The 21,841-nt window shown below is 37.1% G+C and overlaps 1 protein-coding gene across 5 annotated transcripts in view; it reads left to right on the top strand.

The window, feature by feature from the left end:
* The window catches only part of UST (uronyl 2-sulfotransferase), a 152,213-nt gene extending 133,921 nt beyond the window's left edge, over positions 1-18,292 (top strand). For 2 of the 5 annotated variants that reach the window (XM_058169918.1, XM_058169909.1), the window contains one exon: positions 12,964-18,292. In XM_058169918.1, the coding sequence (XP_058025901.1) occupies positions 12,964-13,250 (287 nt within the window). In that variant the 3' untranslated portion in view covers positions 13,251-18,292. Of the gene's footprint in view, positions 1-1,171; positions 1,314-12,963 lie in introns of all 5 variants that reach the window. The other 3 variants (XR_009153540.1, XR_009153541.1, XM_058169934.1) reach the window with 3 other exon arrangements.
* The last annotated feature ends 3,549 nt before the right edge of the window (positions 18,293-21,841 follow it).

Genomic DNA, 21,841 nt, shown 5'->3' with positions numbered 1-21,841 from the left:
AAGAAAGAGGTTTAACGGGGCCTACTATTCCCATTAAATAGATGGATTGAGACTCACCAAAGTTCATTTATGTAGCAGAAAACATTGTTTGGACGTAATTCTACGTGGGAAAAAATATTAGTACCATGTTTATGGGGCCATTTGTTAAATTGGACATTCCCAACAGAGTCTTAACATTCCAATTTAAGGACTAGTATTGGCCTAAAAGACCTTGAAGGGTAGGCTGGGAATTTGAATACCAATGAACCTCCATTATGGTACTATCTTCTTTAATTGCATGTTCCTTTGAGGCTTTTTCAGTATCTCTTGAATGCATAGATGAAAGTGGATGGAAAGAATTCTTACTTACAGTACTAAGTACTTCTTAGAAGAGATATTTGCTTGGCATCAATTATCTGAGGCCTGAATTTGATTTCATCCAGCATTTTATTTATGATTATATATTGTAAATATGAGTTTTACTGAAGAGCAGTCAGAAAGCCTTTTAAATAGATGAAATAAGATGGCTGCTCTAAATGATCACAGCAAACTCAGTTTTATAGCTATGAATTGTTCCATTAATTAACCATTGAAACAGTACAAAGCTGTAATGATTTACAACATTTTCAGAAGGCTCATTTTGTGTTAGGATTAATCAAGGGCGTATAGAGTACGGGGTTGTGGGTTGTTGCTTTTTTGCAAATCTGAGCAGAATTGCATGCACATGTTAGTATTTTGTTAGAACTCACACTCAGCACATTTTTCTCTGGTTGTAACTTGAGCCACTTGAAACTGCAGTGGCTTCAACTAATTTTTTTCACAGAGTTCTAGCTCAAACTTATATTCAAGTGATTCTTAAAATTGTTTCTATCCATTCCTCTTTTGCAATTGAATAGTGGATTAGAAGCAGGTTTCTAGATTTTCAGCACCTTGGCTTTTGGCATAGGATTTATAGAGAGAGTTATTTAGATAGAGAGAAAAATTAGATCAGTTTTGAGTGCTTATTATACTTCGGCACGTTGAACATTTTTTAGAATACAGTATTATTTGTTTTGACCCAAATAATTATCTTGGAAATTGAATATTCAATATGACGATGAGGAGTTACTGCTAGGTTATTTGATTATTAGAAGTAGGATGGAATGGCTTCACAATCTACTCCTTCTTGTCATTACTGGCCTTTGTATTTCAGAACTGCAGCAAGAAATACGACACACTGAAAAAAAAACCACAGGAAATATATATTGAATGACAGGCAATTTCCCTTTTCTCCAAATCAAGAGGAAAAAGTAATTGGATGGGTAAAAAGCAGCAGTACCTTATTACTACTACCGGTACTAAATCCGAATAATTTTTGCTTCAAGCAAAATAAAATCCAAATATAAATTTGTAACCAGAGCTTAATTGTGGCTATGAAGATATGTTGCATTTTATAAACAATATAAGTAGTCCTTGACTTACAACCATTCATTTGGTTACGGCAGTGAAAAAAGTGAGTTACGACAGGTCCTGCATCCCCACCGTCACATGATCAAAATCCGGGTGCTTAGCAAAGGCCATGTGTTTACAACAGTTATAACATCCCGGGGTCATGTGATCACCATTTGCAACCTTCCCAAATGGCTCCCAACAAGCAAAATCAATGCAGGAAGCAGAATTTGCTTAATAACCATGTGATTCACTTTAAAAATTCAGTGATTTGCTTAACCATGACCAAAAAGATAATAAAATTGGATGTGATTCACTTAACAATGGTCTTGCTTAGCAATGGAAAATCTGAGCCCATTTGTGTTCATTAATCAAGGACTACCTGTATACCAAAATTAACCACATTGAAGGAAACCTAATCTTACTGTGTTGAAGAAGGGAAAAAAAACAAGTTTATGGTTTCGGAATAGTTTTAAATTTCATCTGGCAAAAGTGAATAGTTAGGCATTTCTCGGGCTTCAGTATACCAACCAAGCTTAACACATTCTGAAAGCTTAAAACACATTTCCTTTTTAAAAACTGGATTCTCCTAGAAATATTTATTACTACTTTTCTAATGTACCTTCTTCCTTTTGATTGTTTGACCTTTAATTTTTTTAACCTTTCTCATATTGTCTCATTATTCCATGAAACAAAACAGTCTTCCAGTATCCAAATCATCATCACCATCTTCTTCCTAGCATTATTCCCACAGGTGCAGGGTCCACTTTTCGGATCAATGAATGCCATCTTGCATGCTCAAACACAACATCCAGGCCCAACCGGGCAATTTCCATGTCTTCATTTATTGTGTCTTGCCATCTTTGCTTTGGGCTTCCATGTGGGTGCTTGCCATCCATGTTAAAGTTGAAGGTGATGCATCCCACAGAGTGGGGTGTTCCCTGTAGGACAATATCTAAATAAAAAGTAATTTACTGCAGAAGTGAATTTTAGTGATCTATATTGAATAAAATACATGTTTTTGTTTATGGAGAAAAGAAAATTTCCAGAAGCAAGAAAGGATAAAGTTAAAATTCAGCCAACTGAGTACTTCAACTCCACTGAAGGAAATTAAATTATTTTGTTCCAAATGTTAGCAGAACTCATTTCTGACTGTCTATTTTCTACCTTATGAAGTAAACTGATGATGAAAGCTTAAATTTTTGTTAAAAACAAATAACATTATATGGAAGAATAAAAACAACATAAGTAGAAGTATCAGGAAGGGAAAGAGACAATATTGAATTGGTTATTTGGATTAATTGTTAATCTAATGTCCAGTAGGTGGCAATAACATCTAATCTTCCAGTCTGTTTGAATTAGAATTGTATATGAACTCCATCAAGCTACTGTGGAGGATTTTTCTTAATATATTAACAGTGCAAACATGAATGTTTAGCCAGTGATTTTTCTTCTAGGTTTGGATTGACGCTTCTCTTTACCCTACTCATGCTGGGCTCATACAGTTTGACTGGGTCAGGAGCAGTATAAACATTCAACAACCATATAATAGATTTTAGTTGAGATGTTTTAATTGGAAATTTGTTATCTATTCTGTGAAAAGCAGACAATAGCCAAGTCTCTTCAATTTGTAGCAGTAAAGCTTCACTGCAGGTCTTAATATAGTGTTGTGTTTGCCTTGAATTTTTCTCAGGGAGTTACCAACAACCAATGAAGTTGTTTCTACATAAAGCTTATGGAAAATGCCATTCACCACTTGTGTTAATGCATTCTGGGTCAGCTGCAATTTCCAGATCATTTTAAGGGCCATTCCATAAAGAATACATTACAGTTATTGTGTCTTGGTTATCAACTCATGAGCCATCAAAATCAGTTTTTTGCTTTCCAAATAGGTAGGAATTTAGTTTGCTTCTTTCTTTAGCACCAAGGCTAGATGAATGTCCCACATCAGTGCTAGATTCAAGAAGCTACCCAATTGCCAAACTGATCCATGGAAGACTACATATAACTCCATCTAGAACTACAAAATCAATAGTTATTTTATCAAAGGTCACAATTTTAACAGTCAAAACCAGTACAAACTAAAAAAACCAAAGAAAAAATAGAAGGTATTGAAAAGAAAAAAATAGAGAAATTGAAAAGAAAGAGAAAATATAGTAAAGAAAAAATATGTATATATATAAAGAAATTACTTTTCTCTTCATCACAAATACTGTATAAACATCTTTAGCAACTTACCACCTTCTCTTCAAACGCAACAAATGATCTCCTTCCCAGTTCACGTTTGAAGGTCCGGAGGTCGGGGAGTTGGCGTAACCCCGGAGGCAGCTCATTCCAAAGGGCCGGTGCTGCCACAGAGAAGGCTCTCCCCCTGGGGGCCGCCAACCGACATTGTTTGGTCGACGGCATCCTGAGCAGGCCCACTCTGTGGGAGCGCACAGGTCTTTGGGAGGCTATCGGTGGAGGAAGGCGGTCTCGTAAATAACCCGGTCCTAAGCTATGGAGCGCTTTAAAGGTGGTAACCAACACCTTGAATTGCACCCGGAAGGCTACCGGCAGCCAGTGCAGGATAGGTGTTATATGGGAGCAATGCGGTGCTCCGTCTATAACCCGCGCAGCCGCATTCTGGACTAGCTGGAGCCTCCTGGTGCTCTTCAAGGGAGCCTTATGTAGAGAGCATTGCAATAGTCCAGGCGGGAAGTAACGAGGGCGTGAGTGACCGTGCGTAAGGAGTCCCTGTCAAGGAAGGGGCGCAACTGGCGAATCAGGCGAACCTGATAAAATGCTCCCCTGGCAACAGCCGTCAAATGTTCCTCTAAGGACAGCTGATTGTCCAGGAGAATGCCCAAGTTGCGCACCCTCCCCCTGGGGGTCAGTACTTCACCCCCAACAGTCAGCGATGGCGTAAGCTGACTGTACCGGGACGCCGGAACCCACAGCCACTCTGTCTTGGAGGGGTTGAGCTGGATCCTTTTCCTCCCCATCCAACAACAGTCCAACTCCCTGCTCACGGAGACCTACCCTAGGGATTCAAATTGCCAAACTGCCAACCTTTCTGATTGACAAGCTCAGCATCTTAGCCACTGAGTCACCTAGCCACCAATCCACCAATTAGAGACCACAATAAGAATGGACCAGTAGAGCACCAGGGGATCATAAGGCAGAGGAAGGAGCTGACACTTGTAAAGGGATTTAAGCAAGCTTCATTTCCAGCCAGTTCATGCACAGGAGTAGTTTAGGACTGTAGTAGGGAAGAGTTCATAATATTGGTGATGGATAATAGGAGTGATGGAATGCCAGTTGCTTTCTAGTAAGGAGGCTTTTGCAGTAGCCGTTCTGGAGAACTGTAAGACATCTTAACCCACAGGTTTCAAGTGAAGAAAGAGAGCTATCTATTGTGGAAAGAAATTCATAGCTTACAAGTGCTACAAATTATTTTTATAATTGTACTTTGGGAATGAGTAAGTGAGAGTAACAAAATGGCATATACTGCAGAGCTGTATGCCTTTTTAAAAAAGGTCTGTCTAATGCAATTGGGCAGAACATTAAAATGATTGCCTATAAAAATACAAAAGTAAATTTAATCGCAACTTCCTTTCTATTTAAAAAAAAATGTTCATCTTGGATGCAGGCATTGGAGATGTTTAAGGACTCTTAAGGACGCCATCAATAATATTTTTCAAACCCTCTTTTATTTCCTGTATCGTTCTAGTCCAGAAGAGAGTAGATCCAGTTATTCCCTTTCCAAGAGACATAGCAAACCTGTGGGGAAAATTGTGTTAGTTATCGTCAGAAGAAAACATTAGTATCTTTCCCCTCTTTTATCACTTTGTTTACTTCTGAAGGAAGCTTAATTTCTTGACAGTGGGCTCTCTGTTCCTTCAAGGCTGGATTGAGGATGGCTTTGATTCTAATTCTCTGGCTGTTGGTCAGAACAGTCAGTCTCCATGTCACAAGTGGAGTTTTCTAGAGAGACAGTTTTATTCTCGTTTTGATATTCTCTCCTCCCCCTTTTTTTAACGTCAAACGTCCTCCATTTTTGAATCAGACTCCTTATATAGTAAGTGCTGTGAAGTATTCAAACTCAAGAGGAAGGGGAAATGGGAACATATACTTTTAGTATTTTATTTTCATAAATGATTAATGGTTTTCGTAATCAGAGCAGTTTTGAAATAAAACAGAAGACTGTCATGAACGGGATACCCTTTTACCATAACACTAAGCAAAAGATTTGGCTGGAGAGGCCCCACCCTGCCTCATCCTCACTGACCCAACCCTTGCCTGTCCTTCACAAAATAGCTTTGGAGGCCAAAATTTATCTGTTGGCCACTAAGCCCACTTTCCAGGCTGAATAAATGTTGAAGCTGAATGTTTTCTACCGGTGTAATAATTTTATATATCAAAAAATAAATTTAAAAAAAAATACAAAGAATTCTTCTTGCAGTCTAAATCTTATCTAAGCTCTATCTACTATCTAAGAATGAGTTGCCTGAACTCCCAGCCAGCTAAATACGTTTAGTTTTCTCATCATTTTTCCTTCCATCTATTGATAAAATTGCTTTTAAGTAGAAATTGATTTTTTTAACATGGGCTTGAAATATGAAGTAAAAGCAAAAGTTGAAAAAGAACCATCAGCTGTCTTCCCCCATGTTTCATTTTGGAATTGTTAAAAGCGACCCATTACTCCTCAAATCTCAGTGCTGCATACATTCCGTATTCAGTTCAAATAGCCCATTTAATATTTTCCCAAAAAAGATGGAACTCAGAGTGAAAAGTCTCTGAGAGGCGGCTCACCTCTCTTTCTTCTTTTAAAATGTCCATATAAGGTTCCAAATTCATGTACCTGAAATTTTGCCATCGATTTCCATGGCATGATTTTGCAGTGCATATGAGGGGCAGCTTCAAGGGAATACTTTGCCTCCTAGAGTTTTCCCCTACCAATTCCCAAAACTGGGCAGAAAAAGCACTTTATTGCTGCCAAGTGAAATCACCTCCCATTGAGGGATCCTGCAGCTTTCCCAATATATAAATTTGATACATAGCAATAGCACTTAGACTTATATACCACTTCACAGTGCTTTACAGCCCTCTCTAAGCGGTTTTACAGAGTCAGCATATTGCCCCCAACAATCTGGGTCCTCATTTTACCCACCTCAAAAGAATGGAAGGCTGAGTCAACTTTAAGCTGGTGAGATTTGAACTGCTGAACTGCAGCTAGCACTCAGCTGAAATAGCCTGCAGTACTGTACTCTAACCACTGCGCCACCTCAGCTCTTAATATAATTTGCATTTCCCAGCCAATAGAAAATCATCCTTTTCCCCCTCCCCCCCATCCCAGCTTAATTAAACAACAGATTGAAATGGATTATGGATGCAGTGCTGTTTAATTTTATATTTGTGATGAAGAGGAAAGAATACCTTCATAATTCCTTGATAGTTTCTTTTAAGAAGACAAAGCAGTTATCAAACCTGAACATGAGAACTGTTTAACCAAAAAGAGAACTTCCAGCGTTGAAATATTAAAGAGAACATGAAGGAACATGGGCTAAAATAAACATATTTAATATATTCAGCTATGTTGTTACATTTGAAGAGAGAATCTGGCTCCACAGGTTTCTTGGACAATTGCCAGTCTTTAGAGTAAAGCTACTATAAACATTGAGAACTCTGTATCAAAACATTGCCTCTGGGATTTCCCATTCTTTCACAGGTTCAGGCTGTAAGAGTAATAAATATGTGTGATCCATTATCTCAGCACTATCTTAATAGCGCATTGTCATATATTGTACAACATCTATTGTATGTCATAATTTTATTATAAAAAGCAGCTAGAGAGATATTTTCGTACAATTAGTGGTTACTTTGGCCTTTTTTTTTTAAAAAAAAAAAAGCTCTTTTAGAAAAATATACATAATATAGAGCAAAGCATTACTTTTGGTTTTCCATTGCTTTTTGATAGATAAAAAGAAATTTGGGGTTTTGCTTCACAGTTGATGGCAAATATTTGTGACTGTTTTTACTCCCCCTCCCCCAAACTATCTTATTTTCAGCATGGATTTTATCAAACTTGCAAACTGGGCTTTGGTTGACTTAAGTAATAAAAAGCTAAGGGAGATACTGTAAGACAAAATAAAGTTTCTAAAATAAATGGCCCACAGTTTGCTGCCCTACATATGGCAACCTGTCTAGAAGGTCATAAAATATGGCTCTCCTGTCTTCAACTGAAGCAGCTGAGTTTACACAGCATTTTTAGTATGTTTGGTCTGGCATGGAGCCAAACAGGCATCTCTTTTCCCCCCCCCCCCTCATTATGTGCATTTCATAGATGAGTTGGGTTGGTAAATTCAAGAAACTGGTTTGAGAGTTACTTTGGATTTTTATTAAAAGAGTTGTTTAAAGAAAATACAGAGTTGTATAAACAAAATGAGAAGGTGGAGATTAACACCATGATAGAGGTAGTAATTTGGTTAATTAGGATCAAATCTCTAATGACAAGTTAATGCCAATCATTATGGACGATGAGGATGTTATTGCAGCGAGGTGGGCAGTTTTTCATTGTTGTTTATCCTTCCTAGAAAGAGCAATCTGTATAGATGAACAGCCAGAGTATTCAATGGTAATTCACTCCACTTATTCTCCTATAAGTGAGGCAAACTAGATGCCTAACTACACTTTCACATGTTTTTCCACTGCATGGTATTAAACATAATGTGGACGTGGATCAAACAAACTTATTAGGACAATGACTGGCACAATTTTAATCTTTTACTACCACTGGAACCTCTGTAAGAATCAGATCCAACCTATATTGTAGAGATAGTCCTCAACTTAACGACCACAATTGAGCCAGGGGTGAAATGCTCCCGGTTCGCACTGGCTCTCCCGATTAGGTAGCGATGGCAGCTGCTGGTTCGGAGGACTGGTAGCAAAAATCCCTCTCCCCCCCCCGCCTCTGCTGAGCCGCACTATCAGCAGAGGTTTTTTTTTTTACTTTTAAAAGTTTTTCTTCAGCCGAAAACATACCTTTAAAAGTAAAAAAAAACAAACCTCTGATGATCGCGGGGCTGAGCAAATCAGTTTTTTTAAAAAAAACCCTCTTCAGCCGAAGGAGAAAAAAAGGAAAAGGGGGGAGTCTTTAAAAGGCTTCTCTGGCCATCCCAGCTGAGTTCCTCATCACCAGAACCTTAAAAAAACATGTTTTCTACATGTTAAAACAATTATTTTAAGAGGTTCTGGGCTGCTATGCGGGAACTTCAGCTGAGATTGTCAGAGGAGCTGACTTTAAAACTTTTTTTCCTCTGGCGATCCCAGAGGAGTTTCCTGATCCTAGCAGGCTTTTAAACTCACTTTTTAACAGCCCCCACTTACAAGAGCCCCCACCCATGCCCAGCCAATGCCCCCTCCTCACTTACCTATAATTACTGCTCTTTCGGGCTGGCAACGCTATGCTTTCTTCAGCTACTAAAGAAAAAAAAAGAGCTTGCTTTGACTTCCTGCTTTGCTGGCTGAGGAACTCTGGGATTTGAAGTCCACAATAAAATAAAATAAAATAATAAAATAAAATATTTGTGCAGCTTTCTGAGATTTGGTGTGTTCCTGTAGTGTTTCACTCTAACTACACAAACACACAAAATCTCACAAAGCTGTATGTGGCATTTTATGTGTGTGTGAGTCAGTTGTGTTGTGTTGTGTGTGTGTAAAATGTGAAAGTGTGAGGTTCCTGCTTGTTGCAGGGGCCATTTCGGGTGAAGTGCAGCTGCTTTTACATTGTGTATGAGTCAGTTGTGTTGTGTTGTGTTGTGTGCGTGTAAAGTGTGAAAGTTGGTTTTTGGTACCTCTTATTGTTTTGTATACTTTGTTAATTATTTTTATTATTAATTGTTATTGGCCACGCCCATCAGTCATCTGACCACCAAGCCACGCCCACCAAATAAGCCACACCCACAGAACCGGTAGGGAAAATTTTTAGATTTCACCCCTGAATTGAGCCCATAATTTATGTTGCTAAGTGAGAAACTTGTTAAGTGAGTTTTGCCCCATTTTTACGACTTTTCTTGCCACATTTGTTAAGTGAATCACTGCAGTAGTTAAATTAGTAATCCAGTTGCTAAGGGAATCTGGTTGCTCCATCGACTTTGCTTGTCAGAAAGTTGCAAAAGAGGATCACGTGACCAAGGAACACTGCAACTGTCACAAATATAAGCCAGTTGTCAAGCATCTGAATGTAAATCACATGACCATGGAGATGCTGCAATGCTCGTAAGTATGAAAAATGGTCATAAGTCACTTTTTTTCGGTGCCATTGTAACTTCGAATGGTCACTAAGTAAAGTCAAGGACTACCTGTAGGGGAAGTAATAGAATCTGATATGGGAATACAGTAAGATGACGTGCACAAGCTCATGAACCAGCGGAACTCTTGGAAAAAGTTGCTTGTACAAGGTATAACTTGTCAATCCCAACCATTGGGATTGACTGGGATGCCCAGCCAGTGTCACAAATGGAGATAAAAAGAGCCTGGGGTAAAGAAAAGAAGATCCAAAATAATAGCAGCACCATCTAGATCAGGGGTCTCCAACCTTGGCAACTTTAAGCCTGGAGGACTACAACTCCCAGAATTCCCCAGCCAGCTTTGCTGGCTGGGGAATTCTGGGAGTTGTAGTCCTCCAGGCTTAAAGTTGCCAAGGTTGGAGACCCCGATCTAGAGTCAAATCAAAGGGTCAAGTAGAGTCTCAGATAACTAGCCAGTAGATTCCTTTCCTTTCAGTGCAGATAGCATCAATGCCAGTTCCCCAGTTCCAATACACATGTGGTCAGGAAAAAAAACCTGAAATCCATCTTTCATATAATAGTTCCAGGTAAGTGTTGCTTCAGCAGCTGATATTTAAAAACTATAGCAGTGAATAAGACCGCAACATAGCTTGTCCTTCAAAGGATAATACAGAGGGTGATACATTCCTAATCTTTCTCTCTTTGTGTAGAGGCAGCTTGGAAGGATTTCATGCTAGAGGAAATGAGGTTTGAAAGGTTGAATCCTTCATTTTGCCATCCCACAAAAAAATTTCTTGTTATCTATAATATAAACATAATGTCCCAAAACTGTTGAGTCATAGTCTTGGATTTAAGGTAGGAATGCAGAAGGCTTTGTGCAAGGAGTCATATTCCAAAACCGGACGGGGACAGGACAAAAAAATAAGACAGTTTCAATTTAGTTGATTAAAATAATTTCTCCCCATTTGTTTATTAGGGTGTCCTCACTTATTGACTTATTGAAGTTACAGTGACCTTGAAAAGAGTGTTTTATGGCCTGTAAAGCATTGCTGACTATCATAAAATGTTGCACTGTGTCAACATCCTCAGCACAGTCATATGACCGCATTTTGGAGCTTGGCAACCAGCTTGTATTTACAACCAATTGCAGCATATCACAGTCATGTAAACCAGCAGTCTCTAAACTTTTCAGCTCAGTGGACCGGCACCGGTGGAGGTAGCAGAGGGGTTTCACACACATGCACCGCTTTCACAAATGGAGTTTCGCATGCACACACACACACACACACACACACACACACACACACACACTTGCCAGTGGTGGATTTCAAATTTTTTTACTATCGGTTCTGTGGATGTGGTTTGGTGGGCGTGGCATGGCATGGCATGGCTTGGTGGGCGTGGCAGAGGAAGGATACTGTAAAATCTCCATTCCCTCCCCAATCCAAGAGAAGGTTAATGCAAAAATCCCCATTTCCTCCTTGATCAGCTGGGAATTTTTACTACCGGTTTTACAAACTACTCAAAATTTCTGCTATCAGTTCTCCAGAACCTGCTGAAACCCACCTCTGATACTCGCCCACCTTTTCCGTGACCTAGTTCTGAATGGGCTACGGCCTGGGCACCAGGCTGCAATCCACAGGTTGGGGACCCCTGATGTAAATGCAATTTGTGCCTCTTTTGTAGTTTTCTAGCAGAAAATGGCAAAAATACCCATTGCATATGCTGCATTAGTTTAATGACTAGGTGGTTCATTTGACCATGATGACTCACTAAGTCCATCCAACTTAAAAACAATTGCAATGACCACCTCAACTGTAATTTATAACCAATATTCCAAACCCAATTGTAGTCATAAATCAAGGATTCTTGTAATAATTTTCCTCTTCTGTTAGTTTTTTTGTTTGCTTGTTTAAGTTATGAAAATAATTGCTATAATCGATCAGGTTTTTCAGAACTTTATAGTAATTAGAAGCAACAATAAACAAGACACTCTTTAATTAAAATACCCATGGTAAAAATACAGTCAAAACTTAAAACTATAAAAACTGAAACATCAAATCAAGCCATCTTGAGGAGTAACTCTGTTTTCTAAAATATGAACCCTAAAGCTGGAGGGACCAGCCAGATTTCTTCAGAGAAGGTACTACATAATGTAGGCCATCAAAAATCAATGCCTGCATGTATTATAGGATTTACAATGAAATCGGGAATTACTAGCAGTGTTCTCCTGAGACACACAGCTTGGACAAGTTAATTCTGATTGAAGGCATGCCTAAAAAACTATTCAAAGAAACTTTGGAGGCTCTTGAGAGGCTACTTTAAATTTTGGGAAGACAGTAGATTGGGCTTCCCTGGATTGAAGAGGAAAAGGAAACTGATTGCACATACGATTTTCAGCTAGCTTGTTTCATATTAGATAAAACACATAATAAGCTGCATTTAAAGGATTTAGTGATTGACTTGCTATAAAAAACATAAATGAATGAAGATAAGAAATACATAGAGGATTCCAGGAGAATACAGTCACATGGCCGTTAATAATTCTTTTTTCTATCATAAATACTATCAGTTTTTGTAAATTGGTTCCAGATTAAGATACGTTCCCCGTGAAAGTGAAATTTTGAGATTTAAATTGTTATGATGAACTTTTTACACTGTCCATCCATCCGTCTCTGTCTGTCTACTGTCTGTCTGTCTATCCTGTTTGACCCTGATTACTTTTGGTCTTTGTAATCTCATTGACACAACTTGAGAGTTCTGAGAAATTTTAGTTTTCTCTTGGATTTATTCATTATGAAAATTATGAAGTCCTGGCTCTGAATTCTATTTAAGTTAGAATATTTTAAATGTCATCTCTTATTCAGAACCTTGCAGTAATGTTTTGCTTAGACTATGATAAATATTTTTTTTTTAAAAATTGATATAATAATAAAAAAAAATAAAGTGCATGTTTCAGTTTTGAGATATTTCCAGGCTCATTTCCTTCCAGAGATCTTGTCTATAGCAGAGGGCATGTTAGTAATTCAGAAAATAGAATAGAATTTTATTGGACATGCAAGGAATTTATCTTGGTGCGTATTCTCTCAGTGTACATAAAAGAAAAGATACCTTCATCAAGGTACAACACTTACAACACTTAATGATAGTCATAGGGTACAAATTTAACACTTAATGATACAACACTTAATGGTAGTCATAGGATACAAATAAGCAATCAGGAAACAATGAAATAATGAAAGTGATTGTCTTGACATAAATTCCTCTTTATGCAAATGTCTTACAGAGCATAGGAAGCTTGGCAACCTAACTGTGACAGTGAAAAAAACCCTCCCTTCAACAGAATCCATCCAGATCTTGTACCAGCGCATGAGATATGAATATGAATTCTACTACTATATCAAAGAGCAGTTCCACCTGCTGAAACGCAAGTTTGGATTAAGATCCTCAAATGGTAACTCTTCTCCTAGGCCGGAATTTGCCATTCCTTCTCCTCTAGAAACTGAAGAGCCAATAACAGAAGATGAGGAGCAAGATGATGAAAAGTGGTTAGAAGATATTTATAAAAGGTGATGCAAGACGGATTCCAAATTGTTTAAAAATGCTAATAACAATCTGAAAAAAGTGAGTTAATACAAAGCAGCATTTGAAAAGACATTTCCCTTAGATTGAACTGAGAGACCTCTTTCTGAAAAAGTGTATTTGTCGAAATATTTTGTTCGTTTGTTTCCTTGGCTCCACAGAATTATTGTAGTTAGAATATACTTTTAAACATATCATCTCTTGTTTCATTAGAAATAACATTGATGTTGTAAAATATTTTTGTATATGGTACTTTACAAAATGATATCACTTCGTTGGTCATTTGCAATTTTCACAAAACTAGCTTGCCTGATGTAGCATTTAATTTAACCTATTACAGTTTTATTTGAGCACATTGAAATAATAGCATGATATAAGAGATTTGTCATTGCCTGAATAAGGAATACTGTTGTCCTGGAATAACAAAACTATCCATTGCTACTAATACCATTTGAAAAGAGGTAGCCAGGCTGTTACGAACAGTCAAAATAGGAATATGGAGAAACCTAAATAATGAGTTTTCCGCAGACTAGCATGCTCTAGATATGTTGGACTACAACTTCAGTGATTCCCAATTAGAGCCTTCCTGCCAGTAACTGGCTAGCAGCAAGGAGAGTTGTAGCGTGTTGAGAATTTGAGAAGGTGGGTATCATTAAATATCATTACAGTGCTGAGGTTAAGTAAAACTGAAGAGGATAATATTAATGGAATTTAAACTTAGGCTGCAGGGGAAAATATGGGATATTCTTTTTTATTTTAAAGGAGATTCCTTTTTCCAGAGTAGTTTTGACAATAAGCAAATATCCATAAAAGAAGGGGAACAAGAACTTTATGGGATGTTACATTTCTGTAACATTGTAAATTACTGATAAAATTAATTGGTTCTAATTTCAAGACATTATTTCTGAAGATGGAAATTTATAATGAAATCGCCTCAACTACTCTGAAAATCTGATATGTTCTAACGAACAAGATTGAAGACAATTATGCTATGATCCCTTCAGATGTCACCAGTTCTTTTTCTCTCTCAAAGAAGTCAAAGCCTAACTCCTACATGTAGATAAGCAGCAGATACTCTTCACAGCATCCTCAAATTGTATTCTGCCTGCAATAGTCAACATTGACTATTTTTGATAATCAAAAATTACCACTTGAAAGAACAAAGTTGTAATAGATGGGTGCGTATTCTGTTTATCTAAGCTACTGGTTCTTGTTTTGGTGTGTATTAGTCAAGTCCCATTTTAACAAATTCCCTTTTCAGAGCCAATGGATATTTGTTGCATTCTGTTTTTTTACAATGCTACTAGCAGGATTTGAACACACAAAATTGTGTTTTGGCTGCACACTTACACAAATGAAAAATCTCACTAGGTGGTTCCAGTGCACTACTTAGAAGGAACACACTGGGAACTCGAAAAAATAATTAACCAAAATGCTGCATTGTATATTAAGTGGTTTCTATGAAATTACATTTAAAGAGTAATGATTAGTTTACACACTGTGGAATTGTTTTCTTTTGGGGAGCAATTTAATATTCACATGCTGGAATGTTTTTTTAAAAAAAGTTAAAATTTGTGTGTGCTACAAGAATCCTGGGTTACTTAACATGTTTGCTTTCTCTGCAATTTCACTAGAATCTATTTTTTATCATGCTATTTAATATTATTCTTTGCCACGAATACTTTGAAATGTTAAAAGCAAGGGTTGCCAGTTGATTTATTTGCTAGATGTTAATGTTGTATATTTTTACATAAGCAACTTGACTTCTATTCTATTTCCAGAAAGGTACTTCATAAATTTATTTGGCACATAAGCTTTTAAGATTTCTGAAAGAACAGGCCATATATCTGTCATGAAACAATGTACTTTCAATAATTTAAAAGCACATTTTAAGTTTGCTCATTTTTTTTTACTTATTTATTGTGACTTTTCAGCACATTCCAAATTTTAAGTTGCTCAGGAAAGAAATTCATTTGAATCATTTTCTTTTTCTTTTCTTTTTTTCCAAAAATAGTGATAGTTATTATAGAGCCTTCAGCCCATGATAACCTTCTAGAAAATGCCATATTGGTTTGTAAATCACTGTGAGAGAGAAAGATGAATTCTTGGAATATGTGAAAATAATAAAGAGAATATATGTACATTAGGTTGGTTATAAATGAAAACAGCCAATATTTGAATTAAATATACCTTAACTTATTCACTGACTCTTTGATCTAACCTGTCTATTTTTAATGCACTAACATTTCTACATTGCTTGTTCTTCACAGAATCATATAGTTATGTCTCTCACCTCTTTCCTCTGCCTCATGTCTGAGTGTTAAAAGTTTTCCCATTGAATCATGCTAAAAATGTTTTTTGTAGTTTATTGGCTGAAGGTTATACTTCAGTTGTTGTTCTGATATCACTATGTGAGAAATACAATCAACAGTGGAGCTGTGCTACATTGCACTGCCAGTGTAAGTTACATAATCGATAATAGTTATTGTTTTTTCCATACACAGCTAAAGTATTGTTTTAGCTAGTGTAAATAAAGGTGACAGAGAATAATTGGTGTCCAGGCTAAAATTATTTGGCAAAAGTGCTCAGGCAATTGTATGAAGTTTTATAAATGATCTTAAAAGGCTTTGAATTGAAAAATTTGATTAAGAAATGGTCCACTCAAGTGTACAGTAATCTAGGAAGATTATAATCTTCTAAAAGTATGGTTGCATTGCAGTTATCTAAAATATCCATGCATCTTTCTGAAATTAGAAGGTCTTTTTGTCTTTTAAAGGCAATTATAATTTTTCATCAACATTTTAATTGTCACCTGATCTTTATGATAAACAGCCTCTTCCTGTTGTAGAATTTGATAACTCAAGCCAAGTAATCAAAACTGGATGCTTTTAAAATCCAATGTTGCAATTAATCTAAGTAAGGAAGCTCTGGAGTCCCTACAAGTTTTAGAGGAGAGTAAAGGAACCCCTTTTTTCCCCCTAAGAAAATCTTCATGTTGAATTGTGTATTCTCACCTATTGTTTATCAAACTTGCATTTGAAAATAATTACATTTCATGCTTTTTAATAAAGGCCTGTAATTTGCAAAGTTATTTGTGTGGTCTGGCCTTTGTGCATATTGTGTTCCTGGCATTCTTTTTTTTAATACCAAATAAGAGATTCATAGTAAGATTAATGGTGAATATAAAAAAGGACCATTTTCTTTTCTGGGGACTTTTAAAGTTGATTCAATAGAATGATGAATTTTCTGTTTACATATAGACGAAGCATTTATATTTAACTGTAGAGAATCTCTAATTCTGTCTAATATCTGATATCGTTATGGGAAAAGGATCTTTTTACGAATTACTCCATCTTCCCTCAGAAACAAGGTTGAAAGTTTATTGATATGTTATTGCTCAATGAATTTTGTAGAATTTCCAAATGATTCAAGGGTTGTTCTAAATTATGTAGTTTGATAAATTCTAAAACTTAAACTGGTCTAAAAATTGACAATTTAAGATAATTTGATGAATATATCTTTTTATTGTAAAAAAGCATAGAAAACAAATTGTACAGGACAATATTGGAACATTTTTACAATGCTTTAATAGATAACAAAAACTAATATTTATATCTTTATAATTTTAATCAGAGGAAATTTACAAATTAGAAATACTAAGGGAATTTCTGGATGGTATTGTTATTATGGCTATTTTCATTTTAAAACATTCACTCTCAGTCTTTCATAAAGCTGTGAAGATCTGGCTTTTTCCTGTGCATTGGATCCAGATTTTAGATGTTTGCTATATCCGACTTCATCTAGGTGTTGGTTGCGTTTTACTATTTTGGCTCTGTATGACATTTTTTAAATTCTTTTCACTGAGTACCCCACCCAGAATTGCAACGTGTCAATAGTTTTTAAAATAGTTTTAAATGGTTTTTTAAAATCATTTTAATAGATTAGTAAAGTTTACTTACTACAAGTGGCCTTGTGCTGAAGATGCTTGCCTCCCACTCGGAAGGTTGAGAATTGAATCCTAGGTAGTGACAGAGGTTTCTCTCTCAGGGCACAAAGAAAAAATATCTGCTGCGAACTTCATGTGGAGTCAGGAAGGGCATCTGGCCAGTAAATGCTCAGCTCCATTCAGTCGCCCCAACTCTGTACTGAATTAAAGGTTTACTAGGTCATAAAAAGGGAGTTTTAGTAAAGTTTACTTACAACGAGTTTATAATATGAACTTGAAATGATAGGTATAAAAATTGTTTTTTTCCTAAAAATTTATCTTTGATATTTCAATCTTTTTATTAAGAATAAGAATAGCTTGTTGGCAAATGCAACTTTTGAATTCTCTATTCGTGGTCACCAGAACTTTTATACATTGTGCCACTGTCAGCAAAAAGTGTTTAATAACTATGTAAACTATATTATTTATTTAATAAATCCTGGTGCCTGGCCATTTTACTGATACCATGTCACTAAGCCGCCTTCTCCATGACTGAAATGTCTATTCCCTTGGTTCAAAAATTATATCAGCCCATTTACATTAGGTTATTGATGTTTTGATGTAGTAACATAAGCCAGAATGGGCAGCCATTTTAAGATACAAGCGTCTTTAAAATGTTCAGAGCCCGGGCACATTCGCAAAATGACTGTCTTGAGAGATTTGCCTATTCTCCAAACAGCTGTTACAGTGAGCATAGTTTAATACCGCAAAACCCATTTATCAAAATGCAAGCTTCTAGGATGCTCTCAACAAGCCTGAAAAATCTTTTGTATAGTCTAAAATATTGCTGCAATTAAATATAATTCTGGGGCTTAATTTTTTTTTTTACATTAAAATAATGTTTTGAAAAGTTTAGTGGGACAGGGATCCCAGCTGGCATCAGGAGGGTGGCCCAGGCTCACAACCTTGACAGCAGCTAAATTAAGTAGGGTAAGTTCCAGGTTTACATCTTCACTCTGACACAACGTTATTGATTGACTTTGGAGGAATCACTAATCTCATGCTAATCAGGATGTTAATGGACAACCATGTGAATTAACTGAAAGTCTTGGAGAAAAATGGAATAGAAGGATAATGCATGCATGAGAAAGGCGTTTGTGGTTGAAATATGTCCAGTTGTTAGACAGGATCTGTATATGTAAGAGCCAGAGAAGTAATATAACATTCGTAGGTTTGCCACTTTCTAATAAACATGGCATGTTAGTTTGTTCAAAGGTCTTTTCAGCCAGGTGAACTTTGAATGGCCATTATCTTGAATCAATAGCTTTCTACTGAGAGGTAAACAACACAGACTCTTTTATTTATACCCATTTTCATCTTTCTTACATCACTGTGGACTATATATATAACATTAAGTCACAAATTGGCAAATATTTTTATGCAGTTATACCCACCAATCCTTTAAGATTCCTGTGTCCTCCCAGAAATCTCACAATTCGGATGTTTAAATTTGAAAGTTAGATATTGAGTGACTGCCAAAATCTCACACCTAGTGCCTATTTTTTTTTGTCTACTGCTCTAAATTGTAATTGGTTCCTCACTTACGTGTGAGCCAACCTTCTATGGCTCATCAACAAACCAGACTTTCATCAAGGAACACCCCCCCCCCGAAAACTCTTTTGACTTTTAAACAATGTATAACAGCAATGATCTATAACATTCATCTACAGTATTCTTGTAATTTCTGATAATGTGTCAAAAATTATCTGCGACTGTAATACTTTTTTTTGCTAAAAGATACCCATCTCTTTTTAAATGTGCACATTTCCATCTTAGTATACAGTATTCTGAGATTTAAGGGTCTGACTTTTTCCTCTCTGAAGATGTCTTCTAAGAGGCCAAGAGAACAGTTTATATTACAATGTGGTGTTCCAAAATCCTGTTTAGGAAAAATAATATCCATAATGTAAGTCACAGAGGCTTTATTTATTACAGGGAAGCTATCATTTTCAGCAAAATGGCTAATGGAAAAAATATCTTTTTGTGTGCATGTGAAGGGTTCATGATTTTATTTTTTTTAAAAGTAGTTGGAACAGAAAGTACTGTTTCTGCAATAGAAACTCTGATTAAGCTATTTATTAGACATCTCAGAACTTTTTGTTCAGTCAGCAATATGTAGTATGGGTTCCTGTTGAAGTATATGCCATTTTTTATCCATGAGGCAGGATGTTGTTTCCTTAAAAAGTTTATACACTCTTGCTATATTTGCAATTGTTGGAACTATTTTCAAGCCATTCTTTGTTCACTGGGCCCATCCATCTGTACAAGTGTAATTATGTACCAATCCAATTATAAGTATACAATTTTGGTTAAATTTACTTTTTATCACTTATTATGTTCCCAAATGAATCTCTGGCATTGCTAATATAAATTATATCAAGTATTCCTATATTTTTGCCCTTGCTGACCAGAAATACGTATGTCACCCAAAGCAACAGACAGATATGGACAGCAGCTGGAGTTGGGGTTTTCAAAAATGGGAAAAACTATTATTTCTTTGTCTCAGAATCCTAGATGTAACCTGATACCTGCTGCTTCTAGCAGCACTAATTCAGACAGCCTTCATCTTGAGCAAATACAGATATTAGGTCAATGCAGACCTCTTAAAACCCATTTTGTTTATTCATTTGTTTACTGATTTACAAAGATTGAGTAGATTGAAAACAGTGCTTCCCAACCTCAGCAATTTTACAATGGGTGGACTGCAACTCCTAGAATTCCCCAGCCAGCATGGCTGAGGTTAAGAAACATCGATTTGAAGAACGCCCAGCCACATAATGGGCAGTTTACATAATAAAAAAAGAGAACAATCAGATGAAGAAACAAATGATAATGTGTCCAAAAGTGGAGGGGAGAGGACAAGACAAACTCTTATAGGGCTTCATCAAGGCCTCGCAAGGCCAAATTTTTCATGTCTTTTAGAACAGGGGTCACCAACCTTTCGGATCTCAGAGACCACTAAATTCATAATTTTAAATCTCTTGGACCACTAATATGATTTGCCTAAGGACCAGCTGGGTAGGTGTGGCTAGGTGGTCATGTGGCTGGGTAGGCGTGGTCAACTCCATGTCACTTACATTGAGGGGTGTCTCACTGGCCTCTACTTGCCTCCCCACCCAGGCTCCTTAGGGCCCTAATAGGAAGCAGTTGTTGGAGCTAAGCAACCAGGAGAAAGAGTTGGCAAAACAGCTCAGTTCAAATCTGACTGAGAAGGAGGCTCAGCAGAAGCACCTCACTGAGGACTAGGAACATAGGCTTTCCAAGCAGAGGGAAGACCTGCGGGAGTGCAAGGCCAGGTACCGGTGCCTGGAGGCTCAGCGGGCTGAGATGGTCAGCCAGTTCCAGGCCATGATGCAGTCGCCCTAGAACAAGATCCCCCGGCTCTTCACCTCCAGCAGTGTTTCCCTCCAGCCTTCGCCCAAAGCCCCTCACCAGGAGGCTGAAGCAGACCCCAAGTTGGAATTTCTGCCTGCCTCTGGCCCACAGAAAAAGACCCCAAAGGGGGAGACTCTCCGCAGCAACACAAATGTTCATTGCATGTATCTGTCCCAGGGGCCGTAGTTTGAGGACCCCCGATTTAGTGCAATATAAAAAATGCAAATAATTTTTTTGCAGACCACCAAAATTTTCTCATGGACCACCAGTTGGTGACCGCTGTTTTAGAATATTATTGGGATGGGGGACAAACAGATCTTGGGAGGGGAATGTTGATCCAGAGGTCAAGCCCTGTGACTGTTGGCTTTCCTAAAACCTAGGAAAGGAAAATGCAGGTGAATATGCCCTGTCCGCCCCAAGATCATTTCCTTTGTCTTCTGGTTCAGGTCTGAGCAGCCATCTTCACTGGAAACCCTGGGAGAAGGTTGTTTGAATTAACCCTCCCAACACCAGGAGCTTCCCTCCCCCAGTAAGACAAACCCTGAGGGGGGAAACCGGGGTTTGACAGTGGCATCATAGTCACTTTCTGCCTCTGACATTTTTTAAAAAAATTAGACATACTACACATATTGTCCTCCTCACCAGGAAGCAGCTATTTTTCTGATTAGTGCAGTAATGTCCATATAATTTATCCATTTGTTAATATAATTAGCACAGGAGGAGAAACCATTTGTATGAACCTTTATAGACATAACAATACCAAAAATAGCAAATGGAAAATCTTGACACAAGAGGGAGCCCTAGTTACCAAATAATTGAAAACATGTTGCCAAAATCTGAAATCACTTCTTACTAATTAGTACCTTATTGAATCCTTTAGAATGTGACTCATACTGACTGGGTTGTTAGATTGATATTTTAATACCTCTATTCTAGCCCATTCTTTCTATAGCCTCTAAGGGGGATTGGGTGAAGTTTACTTGGCAATAATACAAGAGTGAGTTGCTATTGTTTATTTTTTTTCTCCCAGCTATTTTTAGACTTCCCAATTAGTTTAAGGTACTAACCATCCAATGGCTCAACCCTGGCTTAGTTACCAGCCAGGGCTGCTACCTGTTAAGAACTAATCTGAATTACTGCAATTTTTTTAAAAAATAACAAGGTTTCTGAATTAAAATTTTCCAATGATGTCAAAGATTATTTCCTGAAATCAACATTTAGC

The sequence above is a fragment of the Ahaetulla prasina genome, chromosome 1 (genome assembly GCF_028640845.1).
Source record: "Ahaetulla prasina isolate Xishuangbanna chromosome 1, ASM2864084v1, whole genome shotgun sequence".
In the NCBI taxonomy this organism is placed as follows: Eukaryota; Metazoa; Chordata; class Lepidosauria; order Squamata; family Colubridae; genus Ahaetulla; species Ahaetulla prasina.
The sequence above is the reverse complement of the archived record's forward strand: the minus strand, read 5'-3'. Positions and strand labels throughout refer to the sequence as shown.